The following is a 16394-nucleotide window of genomic DNA, read 5'->3' on the forward strand; positions in this document are numbered from 1 at the left end:
AAATTGTGTACTTTCTTACTGGGGAGTTCACCAATTTCTGATTTCTTTAAAGCAAAACTTGGGTTGATAACACTTACAGACTAGTTCACCTTAATTATTTCTCTGATGAATTATTAACTTTCTTTCAGTTAGTCGCAAATTCTTAATGCAAAATGAGTGAAGAAGAACAATCTGCATAATTCATGTTAAATGCCAGCACAGAGTTTCATCAGCGTCTCAGATAAAAAAAGAGAAGCTTCCCAATGGGCCCTTAGGGATGTTTGTTTGATTTACAATCATTGAAAACTGTAAAGGTATGGTAGTATGCAGTTAGCATAATGTTATTCCAGTGCCAGTGTCAGTGGCCTGGGTTCAATTCCGCCGCTGTCTGTAAGGAACTTGTGCATTTTCCCTGTTCCTCTGGTGCTCCAATTTCTTCCCATATTCCAAAGGCGCATGGGTTAGGAGGTTAAATGGTCACATAGGCGTAGTTGGACGGCATGGGCTTATTGGGGTGGAATGGCCTGTTACCGTGAAGTATCTCTAAATAAGTATAAAGTTATATTCGAAAGATCTGGTCCAGTTTACAAGCTGTGATTTTCTCTCTGTTACAAACCAGTGTTTGCCCAGCATGTGGTACAGTATCACAAAATAGCATTGAACTATCCAATGAATGTAGAATTGGGTATTTACCCACTATGGACAGTGCCATGTGTTGGTACAGTGCTAGCATTGAATGGGCCTGAACTTGTACTAGGCATCTCTTCTCTCTTGCTTGTTTCATATCATACTATGTTGGTTTAACTTACCAAGTATTTTTTCAGTATCATAGAGAATGATATTAGTACAGCAACATGTATAGAAAGCTTACTTTCCATCAACTATGATAATTAACAATTAGAATATCCAAATTCGCTTTGACATGAATTGTAAAGAGAGTGTGGTAGGTGTACTCAAGTTTAGTACTTCCTCATTGCAATAGACACAGAGAATTCTCTCACATAATAGAGAGTAGTTGGTGGAATAACTACATTATAAGTCCAATATTTTTGTTAGGTAAGTGTCCCAAAGGATTTCTGTCAATGCCAAGCAAAACGAGTTGAGATACATACTGGCTGTGGACTGAATGTTTCCTTCTTGTGGCAATACATTACTAAAAAAATTTAGCTGTCATTTCAGCTTTAGTTGAAATAATTGGGATTATAAATGCTGAAAGGTATTCAAGCTGTGTTTGAAGGGAAGCAACGGAACAAAGAGATTCTTCATGAGGAGGTTCCTAGAGGACATTGTTAAATGTTTTAGTCACGTTTTAGTCATACAATGCCTCTGTGATGTGTGTGTTGGTGGCACATCACGCTTAAATGAATCTTCATCTAAGAAAAAGGATGAGCTCATTCAATTCCCCCTGCTCCGTGACAGATAACAGAACAGCCTGCAAACATTGTTCAATCACCTTCTTGAAACTCATAATGTATAAACCATCACAGTATTTAAATTGTTCCCATATTAAATCATTAAACCTGCATATCCAGAGAAATAAATTGTATACTAATAACATAATCAAGGAAAGTAAATTAAATGCAGAGGGGACGAGATCCTACAAAGTCAATTCAGGGATTTAGGTGCTAAGTTAAAAGACGTGACCTCCAAGGTTGTGAGCTCAGGATTGCTTCCTGTGCCACGTGCTGGTGAAAGCCAGAAAAAGAGAGATGATACATTTTAACATCTGGAAAAGGAGTTGGTGCAGGAGGGAGAGTTCAGTTTTTTGGATCATTGTGCTCTCTTCCAGGGAAGGTGGGACCTGCACAGATGGGATTGTTTGCATCTGAACTGGAGTGGGACTAATATGCTATCGCGAAGGCTCGGTGGTGGTGGGGGTGGGGGTAGGGGGTGGGGAGGATTGTGTTTAAACTAGAGTTGCAGGGGTGTGGGAACCTGAACAAATAGTGGAGCGGTTGTGGAGAATGATATTGTTAAGCCTACGTACAAAGTCAGGAATCGAAAGGTTGAGCATGGTAGGACAAATGTTCTGAGCTGCATATATCTCAAAGAATATTGCAGGAAAGACGGATGAGCTTAGGGTACTAGTGAGACTTTGTTGTATGAGGGGCAGGACTGGCAGCTCAATGTTCCAGGGTTTCATTGTTTTAGATATGATAGAGCAGGAGGGATTGTACTACCAGTCGAGGAAAATGTCATGGCAGTACTTAGTCAGGACAAACTAGTGAATTTGTCTAGTGAGACTTTATGGGTAGAATTGAGAAATAAGAAAGGTATGACCATATTATTGTGATTGTATTATAGACCACCAACAGTCCACAAGATTTAGAGGAGTAAACTTGCAGAGAGATTCCAGACTGTGGCAAGAAACGTAAGGTTATGATAGTAGGTAGTTTCACTTTACCATATATTGACTGGGACACTCATACTGTAAAACGGCTAAATGGGAAAGAGTTTGTCAAATGTGTTCAGGAAAGTTTAGTCAATCAGTACACAGAAGTCCCAACTAGAGAGAGTGTGATACTAGATTTCCTATTAGGTGTAAGGCAGGGCAGATGACAGAGTTTATGTAGTAGAACACTTTGCACCTAGGGATCATAATGCCATTCATTTCAATGTAATTATGGAAAAGGATAGGTCTGCTCCTCTGGTTGCGATTCTAAGTTGGAAAAAGGGCAATTTTGATGGTACCAGAAAGGATCTGGCAAGTGTGATTGGGACAGATTGCTCTCAGGCAAAGGTTTACTTGGTAAGTGGGAGGTATTAAAAAGTGAAATTTTGAGAGTACAGCGTTTATATGCTCCTGTCAGAATAAAAGAGGTTATGGGTTAAGGGTAAAAGGTGAATTGTTTAAGAGGAACATGAGTGGAAACTTTTTCAATCAGAGATTGGTAAGAGGTTGGAGTGAACTGCCAGTGCAAGTGGTAGAAGTGGGGTCGATTTCAACATTTAAGAAAAATTTAGATAAGTAGATGGATGGGGGGTGTATGGTCTGGGTGCAGGTTAATGAGATCAGGCAGATTAATGGTTCAGCACAGACTAGATGGGCCAAAGGGTCTGTTTCTGTGCTATACTTTTCTATGACTCTATCACTTTAAAGGCTGATGACATAGTCAGGAAAGTAACAAGCCCTCAGATGATATCATTAGGAAGATAGCCATGCTGGTGATCAGATGAGCTCAGATAGGCCAATAACTTCAATAGACTCTGGGTAGTTTAATTAACTGACAATTATAAATGTAAAAACAAATTTTGCACTTGAGGCATCACTATAAAGTCATCTGTCAAAGCAACATTTTCCCAAAAACAATGAATATTGATCTACTACGATTTAGAATTACAATAATAAAACAAAACTAAAAACAAATTTCCAATCAATTCAGCATTGTCAAGAAGTATATGACAGTATAGAACCAGAGTGTAGAAAATTCTAATATTATTTCATTAAATTGTGATCAGAATTGCGTATTTATTTTGAGAAGTGTAACACAGAGACAAAATATGTGGAGTTAAACAACTCACCAAACCGAGAGGACTCATTTGTTGCAGCACTAAAGAAGAATACTGTCACCACCATACCTAATGCATTATTTTAACAAAGTAATAAATGGGTTAAGTGACAGTATAAGTTATAAGATCTGAGTAGTTCTTTATTCAAAAACTTGCAGTAAATTCTTAGTAGAATAATTTGATCAACCCTGTCCTAGTCTAGGATAGTTTAATCTTGGCCAGACATGTCCAGCTCTCGGCCTAAGGTCACAAGTGATTGAGTTCCTGTCTCTCTTTGAGGAAAGGGGAAAGTCCATCTTTCCACCTCACGCAGAAATTGCTTTGTGTCACGGTGCTTACTATATCGACAAGCAGAGGAAACAAACACTTGTCGGCCATTAACCTGCCTTTCTGATGAATCAAAGAGAGAACTGGGCCCAGACTACATTAGATTAGACTCATCAACCTTGATGCTGATGGCAATTGTATCAACACTCTGACATTGCCTGCATTATTTGTGAATAGGAGTCCAGCACTGTCAGTAAAGCAACACATTTGTGTATTTCCCAATTGAGAGAAGGGACATTAACTGGACAAATTAAATTTCACTTGGCATGGAATGCCATTTGTCAGGCACATGAACATCGATTAAATTTCTTGGCGAGCTGGCTTCCACACAGCACAATGCAGTGGTTTATCAACCCTCTGCTGCTTAAGCTGATGGAAGGTAATTTTAGAGGCAGAGGTGTAATTGTGAAGTTAAATATCTACCTCCTCGACCTTCGCTGTCGGCAGGCTTCACCTGAATGGGTCGGTTCATCTGCAAAGGAAAAGGAAAATGTGGTTAAACATTTTCAATTAAACAAGGAGGCTTGAACAAAAATATGGTAAAAATTTGCTTTTCAGCACTTATCAAAGCAAAAGATAAACCAGCATCAAAGAAATAAAAGCCAGATCAGGGCATACAAATGCATGAGTCTGCCTCACCATTAAACAGACCATGGTTCAAGATGAAGATCTCAGAGACTTATAACTTCACAGCATTTAGATTGAGCAACATACACAGAAGGCTGGAGACGTTCATGAATCTCAATCCAAAACCCATATTTAAAGCAGAGGTAGATAGGTTCTTGATTAGTAGAGACATTAAAGACTATAGGGAGAAGGCAAGAGAATGGGATTGTAAGGGAAGATAAATCAACTATTATCAAATGGCGGAGCAAACTCGACGGGCCAAATGGCCTAATGCTACTCTTTTGTCTTATGGTCCTATATCTAATGGAAATGTTGACTGTTTATTTCCATCCATAGATGCTGCCTGACCTTTTGAGTTCCTCCAGCACTTTGTGTGTGTTGCTCAAGGTTTCCAGTATAGGCAATATAAGGAATGATTTGCCTAAGTGACTACCCTTTAACCTGAGACTTCACTCGTTTGTTCTAAATTATCCAGTCTGAGGAAGTGTTCATGCAGTGTCTACTTGTCACTCTGTGCTAGATACTAGAAGAGGAAAAGCTATAGTGTAGGAGAAGGATATTAGGTCCATCTTGCCTGTGCTAGCCCAGGAAGTGGCACATTTCCTTCCCCCACCTACCAGAAAAACACATCCAAAATGCTGGAGGAACCCAGCAAGTCAGGCAGCATCTATAGAAAGGAATAAAAAGTCGGTTTTTCAGGCTGCAACCCTTGATCGGGACTGGAAAAGAAGGGAAGAGAAGCCAGAATAAGAAAATGGGGAAGGAGAAAGAATAAAAGCTAGAAGATGGTTGGTGAAGATAGGTGAGCGGGAAAGTAGGTGAGTAGGGGAGGGATAATGAAATGAGAAGTTGGGAGGTGAAAGGTGGAAAAGTTAAAGTGCTGAAGAGAAGGAATCTGACAAGAGAGAAGAGTAGACAATGGGAGAAAGAGAAGGAGGACGGGAATCAGGGGTAGGTGATAGGCAGGTAGGGAAAAAGAAGGAGATAAGAGGGGAGCCAGAGTGGGGATTAAAAGGGGGAAGGGGGAAGAGGAATAATTACCAGAAGTTAAAGAAATCAATGTTCATGCCATCAGTTTGCAGGCTACACTAACAGAATATGAGCTATTGCTCTTCCAACATGCATTTGGCCTCATCATGGCAGTAGAGAAGACCATGGACTGACATGTGAGAGTGGGAATGGGGATTGTATCTCCAATGTTTTTTATTCTGTCTCTTTTCCATTCATTCCATTGATCCAAAAATCTATCTGTCCAAGTTCTGAATTTATCTAACAATGAATATCTCCCAGCCTTCAACTTTCAGTTCTTGATGTGTCTTCAATTAAATACCCAGATGTATTTTTATATTTGATTTCTCTCTCAACCTCCCTTTCAGGTGGCTGGTACCAGATTGCCTGACACTCTTTGGGTAAAATATTATTTCCTTATCTTCCACCAATTAGAATTATTTACCTCTCTACAAGAGAAATTAAATTTTTCCTTTTTTATCTTTCCAAGGACCCTCATTTGTATTATAATTAAGCATTCCATCAGTCTCCTCTATAGCAAAAAAAATCTTTTTGCCTATCTTTTCTTATTGCTTCATCTCAATGAACTCTCATTCATTTAAACTTTGGTGACTATGACTGACTTGGCCCCATAACTTTTTGAGACATGACAGTAAGTTGTGACTGATACTTATAATTAGTAAGATATGGGCTCAAGCCAGCAAGATGTGTATCAATTAAAGTAATACACTTGCTGATATTAAGCTTCAATCTCCATAGAGGAAGCTAACTCAAAATGTAATAATGATTTATAACTAAGGAGTTGAATGGCCTCAGAGACAGCCAACATAGAAACAAGACCTTTAGTGTAGATGGGTAGCCCATGGGCTGGTAATCCTGACCAAGCATTAAACAACTTTCTACCCCAGGGGTTCCCAACCTTTTTTATGCCATGGACCTTTACTATTAACTGAGGAGTTGATGGGCAGCAGTTTGGGACCCCTGTTCTACACTAATCCTCATTTTACTCTTGACACATTCCTGCTTCTCTTCCTCCCAGACTCTATCACACTAGGCACAACTAATGTTAGCCAATTAGCCTACCAGCCTGTGTGCCTTTGAGCAATGGGCGGTACCAGAGGAAACCCAGACACACATCATGAGAAAGTACACACAGATATTGCCAGAGATTCTGATCAAACAGCGGCCCCAGTTTCTGTAAAGCATTAGATACATTGGCTACACCACTCTGTAACACAGAAGGTCTAATCTCTCATATTGATTAAGCTTTAACAATATTGGCAATGGAATATTCAAACCTTATAACAAGTAGTTTGAAATAGTCCACATTCAATAGTTTAAAAAATAGCAAATATTTATTTGCAAATAAAGCTTCTCTACTTGGAACGCATAAGTTCCATCAATATGCCAGAGATAACACATACCTATAGGTACAATTATTTACATTCCATTCCATTCTAACCATGTCATGCCCTCTTGATTGGTTTTGTTTTATTATTGTCACATGTAACAACAGTCTTGCATACTGTTCATACAGGTCAAATTATTACACTACACATTGAGGAAGGGCAAGGTAAAACAATAACAGGATAAAGTATTAAAAGCTACAGAGAAAACGCAGTGCCAGTAATTAATAAAGTGTAAGATGATAACAAGGTAGATTGTGACGTCAAGTGTCCTCCTTATTGTGCAAGAGGTCCTTTTCGGTGTCTGATAACTGTGGGAGAGAAGCATTCCTCGAGCCTGGTGGTACATGCTTTTGTATCCTCTGCCTAATGGGAAAGGGGCAAAGAGAGTATTTCCAAGGTGGGAGAGGAGTCTATGATTTTGTTGCCTGCTTTACTGAGGCAGTGAGAAGTATAAACTGAATCCATGGATAGGAGGGTGGTTTCCATGATGGGCTGAACAATATCTGCAACTCTGCCATTTCTTGTGGTCATGGGCAGAGCAGTTGCCATACCAAGCCATGATGTATCTGGATAGAATGCGTAAGGCTGCAGGGTAGTAGTAATGAAACAATTCCTTACTCTAGAAACACCCCAACCTCCTTTGCCTTCCCACCAACCTCCCCCACCTTATTCAGATATCCCACATCAAGCCTAATATTTTCATTAAATTCAGTTCACGTCTTTAAAACCGCTTTCAGCCCAACCGCCTATTTAGTGTCAGCTTGGTGACAGCAAAACAGAGGAATGGTCAATGCCTTGAATAATAGATTGAAAAGATGCTTTTAAGAAGATGCCATCATTTCAGAAAAGGCAAGAAAGCAATGTGATCTATGGTAAAATGGTCAAAATGATGACTTATTTTTTGTTGCTGTCAGGCAGAAAAATAGGTGGCATATTACAGTCTCTATGTTATTTGTCTAAAGCAGGGAAGAAAATTAGCTGCTCCAGATATCCCCACAAGAAATGCGCAGGGATGTAGACATCGGTAGGTCAATTTTATTTTACATAGAAGGGTGTGTGCCTGTAATAGGCTGTCAGGGTTGGTGGTAGATGCAGCGATGATAGTGGCATTTAAGAATCTTTTAGTCAGACACATTAATATGCAGGAAATGGAGACATATGGATTGTGTAGAGGCGGAAGAGATTTAATTTAATTAGGGCATTGTGTTTAGTGCAGAAATTGCGTGTTGAAGGACCTGTTCCCATGCTTTATGCAGATATCAGATTGTGCAAAGTACTGGACTTGCTGACAAACCTCTTTGGGCTAGAATAACCCAAATGAAATGCTTTTTATTCACACTGTGAAAGGAAAACACTGAAAATGTGCAAAGCAACACACACAAAATGCTGGAGGAACTCAGCATGTAAGGCAGCATCTGTGGAAATGAATAGATTGTTGAAGTTTTGGGCTGAGACCTGTTTTCAGGACCGAGAAGAAAGGGGGAAGATGCCAGAGTAAATAGATGGGAGAGGGGAAGGAGGTTAGCTGGAAGGTGATAGGAGAAACCAGGTGAGTAGGAAAAGTTAAGGGCTGGAGAAGAAGGAATCTGATAGCAGGAAAGTGTGGACAATAGGAGAAAGGGAAGGAGGAGGGGATCCACAGGGAAGTAATAAGCAGTTGAGAAGAGGTAAAATGTCAGAGAGGAGATTGTAGAACGAGAGGAGGGGAAAATTTGATTACTGGAAGGCGAAACCAATATTCATTTCATCAGGTTGTCGGCTAACCAGATGGAATATAGGGTGGCCTTAGAACAAGAAGAGGTCATGGACTGGACATTTTCAAGTATTTTCCTTGCATCAGTGGGGTAAAAAAAACAGAGTTAGTGCTTCATGTCAATGATAGACGCTGTCTGAGCTACTGAGTCTTTCCAGGATTTCCCAGTGGCCAACTATTTTAATTCCATTCCCCATTCACGGTACAACACATCAATCCATAGCATCTACTGCCGCAATGAGAACACTGTCAGGTTGGCGGACCAACACCTCATATTCTGTTTGGTTAGCTTGGTGGCATGAACATTGATTTCGCCAATTTCTGGTCATTTCTCCCCTCCCCCTTTTTTCCTTTTCTATTCCCCATTCAGGCCACCCATTTTACCTTTTTCTTCTCACCTACCTATCATCTGCCTCTTGTTCCACTCCTCCTTCCCCTTCTCCTATGGTCCAATCTCCTTTCCTATCAGATTTCTTCTTCTTCAACCTTTTACCATTTCCATCAATCACCTCTCAGCCTCTCACTTCATCCTCTCTCCTTCACCCACATACCTTCCCCTCACCGGACTTCACCATCTCCTCCCAGCTTGTACTCCTTCCCTTCACCCCACCACCACATTCTACCTGCTTCCTCCTTCCTTTTCAGTCCTGTCGGTTCTTGGCCAGAAACATTTGACTACTTCTCTCTACATTGCTGAGTTCCTCCAGTATTTGTGTGTGTGTGTGTGTGTGTGTGTTACTCTGCATTTCTAGGATCTGCAGAATCTCATCTGTTTCCAGGTTTCTCTATTTAGTTTTCAGAGTTTTGGCATCTGTAGTTATTTGGTTTTTAGTATGTATTCATTGTTCAAACGGGACTCTAAAGTGTTTCACAACCAATTCAATGGCCTTAAAAGAATGAAATAATTTATATTCTGTGTGTTATCTGAACCTATTTGGCTGTGATATTATCACATGTTTTTTTTTCATTTTACCTGTATCTGACTCTACTTTTGCACAATAAAATCAAGTGGATTTGAAACTTGACGACTAATTTAGCATAAATATCTTTGTGTCATATGGTTAAGTTTACTGAGTTAATGTCAATTGTCAATCATTCATTTACACTGAAGTTGCAAGTTCAAAGTTTATCACAGTAAATATATTTTACTGTAGACTACATAGAGACGTGTTGATCTAGTGATCTGAAGGTCGCTAGTTCAAGCCTCAACTAAGGTAGTGTGTTGTGTCCTTGAGCAAGGAAGTTAACTACACATTGCTCTGCGATGACACCGGTGTATTGGTCCTTGCCCTTCCCTTGGACAACTTCGGTGGTGTGGAGAGGGCCATACAACCCTGACCAGGCCTGCGCCCTGGAAACCTTCCAAGGCGCAAATACCTGGTCTCTCAAGACTAACGGATGCCTATTACATAGAGACTGATTTGCTTGCAGGCATTCACAGTAGAACATTGTCCAGCCACTAGACCACTACAGCACAGTACAGGCCCTTCGACCCTCGATGTTGTGCTGACCCATATATTCCTTAAAAAAAAGTACAAAACCCACACTTACCCCATAACCCTCCATTTTTCTTTCATCCATGTGCCTGTCCAAGAGGCTCTTAAATGTCCCTAATGTTTTAGCCTCCACCACCATCCCTGGCAAGTCATTCCAGGCACCCACAACCCTCTGTGTAAAAAACTTACCCCTGATGTCTCCCCTAACTTCCCTCCCTTAACTTTGTACATATGCCCTCTGGTGTTTGATATTCATGCCCTGGGAAACAGGTACTGACTATCCACCCTATCTATGCCTCTCATAATCTTGTAGACCTCTATCAAGTCCCCTTTCATTCTTCTACGCTCCAAAGAGAAAAGTCCCAACTCTGCTAACCTTGCCTCATAAGACTTGTTTTCCAATCCAGGCAACATCCTGGTAAATCTCCTCTACAATAGAATCAATGAAAAACTACACACAAATAAAGACTGACAAACAACCAAAGTGCAAATGAAGTTAAACTGTGCAAATAAAATAAAGAAAATAGCAACACTGAGAACATGAATTGCAGAGTTCTTGAAAGTGTTCAGTGTTGAGGTAAGTGAAGTTATCCACCCTGGTTCTGGAGCTTGATAGTTGAAGGGTTGACAACTGTCCCTGAGCCTGGTGGTGTTGGACCTAAGGCAGCTGTCCCTCCTTCCTGATGACATTAATCCCATTACATTTCCCCAATATCCTCATCAGTCTCCCCAGACTCTACCAATCACCTACCTGATAGACAGCAGCCAACTAACCTACAACCTTGTCCATCTTTGGGATATGGGATGATACCGGAATACCCGGGGAAAACTGAAATGATCGTGGGGAGAAAATTCAAACCCCACACATTAGGAGGTCAGGATCAAATCCCGGTTTCTGAAGCTGTCAAGCAGCAGATTTACTCATCTGTGAACAGAAATGCTAGAACAATTCCTCTGGTGATTAAAGAATAGGAAGTCTTTCTTAGAAAATTGATAGACCTTCAAATAGTAATAAGAAATTGTTCACATCCACCTGAATCAGCAAATTTATCCTTGGCTTTGCTCTCTCAAACCTGCTCTGTTGAAATGCATCTAAATTTTTGGGTGTCTTCTTCAAGAGTGGGACATGAACTTACAACCTTCTAACTCCGAACAGAGACATGTAGTTACTGAACCATGCAGCAGATAGTCGCTGTCAAAAAGCATATGTTATAACGGCACAGTAGAGTTTGCAGAAAAATGATGGAAAATCTTTCTCAATACTTGTTGCATTGCATACTTGACTTTTTATTTGTAAAAGAAGACATTGATTGTTCTCATTTTCTTTGTGTTTTATTTTACATCAGGTCACAGGACAGCCTCTCTCCAATACAAAGATTGTTTATTGTCATTCTTCAGTACACAAGCATAAAGAAGAATGAAATGGTTGCTACTCAGGATCTGATGCAGCATAAAATAGCACAATAAGCATAAAGAACACAATAAATACAAATACTTAAGATCAGCTTATATACATAAACTGTAGGTACATAAAATGACACTTCGTACAGGAATATTTATATGTAAGATGACTCTGACAGGAAAGTTAAAAATACTAGCGGTGGTAGGGTGGGTTAATCGGTGGAGGTGTCGATCAGCTGGACAACTTAGGGGAAGTAACTATTTTTGTGTCTGGTGGTCCTGCCATAGACATTGCATAGAGGGGCAGAGTCCATGAACAGGGTTGGTGGGATCCTTCATGATATTGCTGGGCTTTTTCCAGTACTTTTCTGTGTATATGTCCTTGATGACAGGTAGGTCATCTATCCTCCACACTCTTAAGAATAAATAGTTCACTGAGAAATTAATCCTGATGAGGCTTGCCTGCAGACTAAAATATGTTACCACAATGAACAATTGCACGTAGAGAAGACTCCTGAAGTCTGCTATATGCAGTCATTCATTGTTATAAAAACAAATTATCCTGAATAATAAATTATAAATGCAATTTATTTCATTAAAGGGAATCTGCCGGCTACAAAATATTGTTCATTTTTCAATCATGTTTATGAAATGTCAGTCATGAAATGATGGTAAACTTGGGAATTTAAAACACAAGAGATTCTGCAGATGCTGAAAATCCAAAGGAACACAAGTAATATGCTGGAGGAATTCAGCAAGTCAGGCAGACCCTCAGCCAGAAATGATGACTGCTTATTCCCCTCCATAGATTCTGACTGACTGGCTGAGTTCCTCCAGCATTTAGTGAATTAAAAATGCTGGATTCAATAGATCTGATCTGTGAAAATATGTAAGTTATTACTTTCAAACAGAATGTGAAACAAATAAATACTTGGATGTACGCAATGCCTCTTATGACCTGAGAATGTTCCAATGTACTTTGCAATCAATTAAGTACTTTATCATCTGTTCTCCCTTTTCAGATGTGGCGGCTTATTTGCACGCAGCAAGCTCTCAAACACAGCAGTGTGATAATGACCAGATAATCATCTTTTAATGATCTTGGTTGATAGATAAATCCTGGATTCAGGTCGCCAAATGGGAACTCATCTTCAAATAACAATCCATGGGTCCTTTGCATGGGATTCAGTTAAATGCCTCATTTGAAAGACGAGACATCTGACAGTCCATCACTAACTCAAATTAGAGAATATGAAGTAATTTTCACCATAATGTAGCTTTGTGAGATGCTTCTTTTGAAATCAGTGCAGGTATCCCGCTGTGTGTCCAGATTGGAGAAAGGAATAGAGCTGGTTAAACCGGGTCATATCCTTTGAGAGCAAGTCTCAATGCCTTTTGTAAGTGGCAAGGCAAACACACAATTATCATAAGCAGGCGTCACAGTATAGCGTAGTGATTAGCGTGACACTTTTACAGCTTGGGGTTTCCCGGAGGTTTGAGTTCAATTCTGGCTTTGTCTGTAAGGAGTTTGAATGTTCTTCTCATGAACCATTTGGGTTCCTTTGTGTGCACTGGTTTCAAAAATGTAATGATTAGTAGGTTAATTGGTCAATGCAATTTGTCCTGGTGTTAAATAGGTGGGGTGCAGGGTGGTGTGGCTTAATGGACTGGTATTCCCTGTTTTAAGACATTTCTCTATTAAGTAAATAAGAGCTGAAAGTATGGACTCCTGTCCTCCTAGCTCATTGTTATTTCCCTCCATAAATGGTGCCTGACTTGCTGAGCTCTTCCTGTGCTTTGTGTGTGTTGCTTATTACGGAGCATAATTGTCCAGTGAGAATGGAAATGGGACCTATGAGTCAGAAAGAATCCAGGCAAACTCTCCTCAGCAGATGCTAAGGGAAGTTCTGATAGAGGTTTATAAGATTATGAGAGGCACAGATAGAGTAGACGGCCGGTATCTTTAACCTAAGGTCAAAATATCCAATCCTAGTGGATATGTATTTGAGGAGGAGGTGTGCAGGGCAAGCTTTTTACATGGAGACTGGCATTCACTGCCAGGGATGCAAATACAATAGAGGTTTTCAAGAGGCTCTTCGATAATAGGCACATACCCTATATAGGCAGGAAATGGAAGGATATGGATATTGTATAGGCAGAAGTAATTAACTCAGTTGGGCATTTGATTATTAATTTAGAAAGAAAGATTAGCTTCATTTGTCATGGACATTGGAACATACAGTAAAATGCATCATTTTGCGTCAAATAAGATCAGTGAGGGTGCTGAGCAGCTTCCAAGTGTAGACACGTTTCCAGCGCCAAGATAGCATGCCCAATATTCACTAACCCTAACCATAAGTCTTTGGAATGTGGAAGGAAACCGGAGCACCTAGAGGAACCTATGCTATCACAGTGTAAATGTATAAACTCCATACAAACAGCATACCCCAAATCTTGCAGATCGTACTGTAAAGTGCTGTGTTATGTGCTATGCATTGTGCTACCCTGTTAGTTCAGCACAAAATCGTGGGCCAGTGTTGGACTATACTCTCTGTAACTGTCAATGAAAAGAACTTGTCCTTTGCCGTTCACATGCTTCCTGGAACCAAGAGGAGAAGATGTAACTTCTGAGATCATTTCAAAAACTTTGCACTTCTGCTGTAGTTGATCACATCTCTGTGGAGTAATTCACAACTGTTGAAGCAATGAGAAGTTGATAAGTGAGCTTGTACGTTGTGGGACTTTGTTCAGAAGAAAAAAGCATTTAATGGGCATTGGTTCAATTAATTTGACATCAGGAGAAGTAGAATAGAAAGCTGATTGCAACAAATGATTGGGGTGGACAGAGGCTTTTAGAGACTAACTGGGCAGAATGTCTTGCATTTGTGCAATCATTTCTCACATTCTATGTGACTCCATCACTGATGCCCATTAAGCTAAATCCAGTTCAACCATCAGTTTAATAACCTCAATGGATTCCCATCATCAAATGCTCCAAATTTTGTTTAAACAATTCTTTCACAGCTTTGGTTAATCAAACTGTATGTTCAACTCAGGTATTGTAACTGATCTTAAGAACTTGGTTAACTTTCACTCCCTAACTCAAGCAAACTCCAGTGTATTTGGGATCATGATTGTTTAGTGAATGAGTTAAGATCCTGATGGCCCAATGAATGAATTGAGAACTTTATTATTAAACTACAGTACATCACAGAATGTTTCAATGCTACAACTATTTACTAAAGATATGTTGGAAGAACAGAGAGAAGCGATCCTTTCCTCCATCTGCAATTTCTTTGTCACCATGTCATGTTACAAATTGACTATTTATAAAGCAATAACACCAATACATTTGCAAATGGCACTGCTTTCTGGAGCACTACCACAAGAAAGTAGCATCCATCATCCAAGACCCCCACTATCCAGGCCTAGGGTTTTTCTCACTTTTTCTCACTTCTACCATCAGGCAGGAAGAACAGAAGCCTTAGGTCCCAGACCACCAGCATCAGGAACAGTTATTACTCCACAACCATCTGGCTCCTGAACCAATGAGGATACCATCACTACCCTGAACTGATTCCATGGCTATAGACTCACATTCAAGTACTCTTTACAGCTCTTGTCCTCAGTATTTCTGAGGCATAGTCTATCTTCTTTTGCACATTGATTATAGTTCAGTCTTTGTGTACAAGGGTCAAGTCAGGAACATTTATATCGTGATCCGGTTAATCTGAAAAGGAGACCAATCCTGACACCATGCGCCAGATAAGATGGCTGACTGTCTGGTGCAACAGACTAAAAAATTATTTAAAAAGTCTTTGTGTGTGAATTTTTTTATATAGATTCTATTATATTTCTTTATTTTTCCTGTAAATGCTTACAGGAAAATGAATTTCGAGCTGGTATACAGTAACATAAACATACTTCGATAATAAATTTACCTTGAACTTTGAAGCACACTTTTATAATTAGGACTGTTAATCAAAGCCTCCTCCTCTGCTGCCAATTCCACTCAGGACTCTTCCTGTCTTTGCAAGAATTCAGATTGACAATCTTTCTTAAGTAGTTCTCTATAAGCCTTTGCACATGCAGTATAAAGCCAGGTTAAAACCTAGCCTGTGAATTTGATGGCAGAGATGTAAACTAATGCTGTCAGCTCGCATCTATTCATTTTCAAACATCTTGTGAAATAAAATAGAAGATGATCAACGCTTGCATCGTTCTTCTGTTTTACACACTGGTATTAAGCTATAATTGAAAGGCAACACAAATGTAACAGCATCTTGTAAACCCAGCAATCTCTCATAGTATTCAGTTTATCTCATCAATATCTGGAGTGTAACTTTACTGGTCACCTGGCTTTAGCAAGAATGTAAAGATCCTGAAAGGTCAGTGGAATTCAGGGATGAGAGACCTCTGCTGTGAGGTTCAGCTGGGGAAGATGGAGTTATCCGACTCAAAAACAGAGAAAGTCATGTGGAAATTTGATGGACATCTACTGGATCAGTCAGATGAGGTAAATAGAGGGAAATTGTTTTCAACAGTAGATGGCTCATGGAGCCCAGGGTACATATTAATGATGGAGAGTGAACCACTAGAAGGAATGTCACATGAATGGTGTCTCTGGTTGTGTCCTTAGATCCTGCGTAGATCAGCTAGCAGGAGTATTTTTAACCTCTCCTTGCTTGTATTTGTGGTTCCCACCTACAATAAACTTGGTACATAAGGAAAACAAGATAACAAACCTTACTGACTTCTGCCTTGTGGCTCTGATACCCACCACCATGAAGTACTTCATCAAGGAGGTGATGGCACACAATAACTCTAGCCTCCAAGGCAATCCCTAACCACCGCAATCTGTTTACCTCCAAAGCTGATCTATAG

At 39.9% G+C, this 16394-nt stretch overlaps 1 protein-coding gene across 7 annotated transcripts in view; it reads right to left on the bottom strand.

Moving 5' to 3' along the window:
• The window catches only part of celf6 (CUGBP Elav-like family member 6), a 928129-nt gene that overhangs the window by 385296 nt on the left and 526439 nt on the right, over positions 1-16394 (bottom strand). For all 7 annotated transcript variants that reach the window (XM_073025070.1, XM_073025067.1, XM_073025066.1 and 4 more), the window contains exon 3: positions 4240-4288. In XM_073025070.1, the coding sequence (XP_072881171.1) occupies positions 4240-4288 (49 nt within the window). The remainder of the gene's footprint in view (positions 1-4239; positions 4289-16394) is intronic.

This window comes from Hemitrygon akajei, chromosome 21 (assembly GCF_048418815.1).
Source record: "Hemitrygon akajei chromosome 21, sHemAka1.3, whole genome shotgun sequence".
Classification (NCBI taxonomy): Eukaryota; Metazoa; Chordata; class Chondrichthyes; order Myliobatiformes; family Dasyatidae; genus Hemitrygon; species Hemitrygon akajei.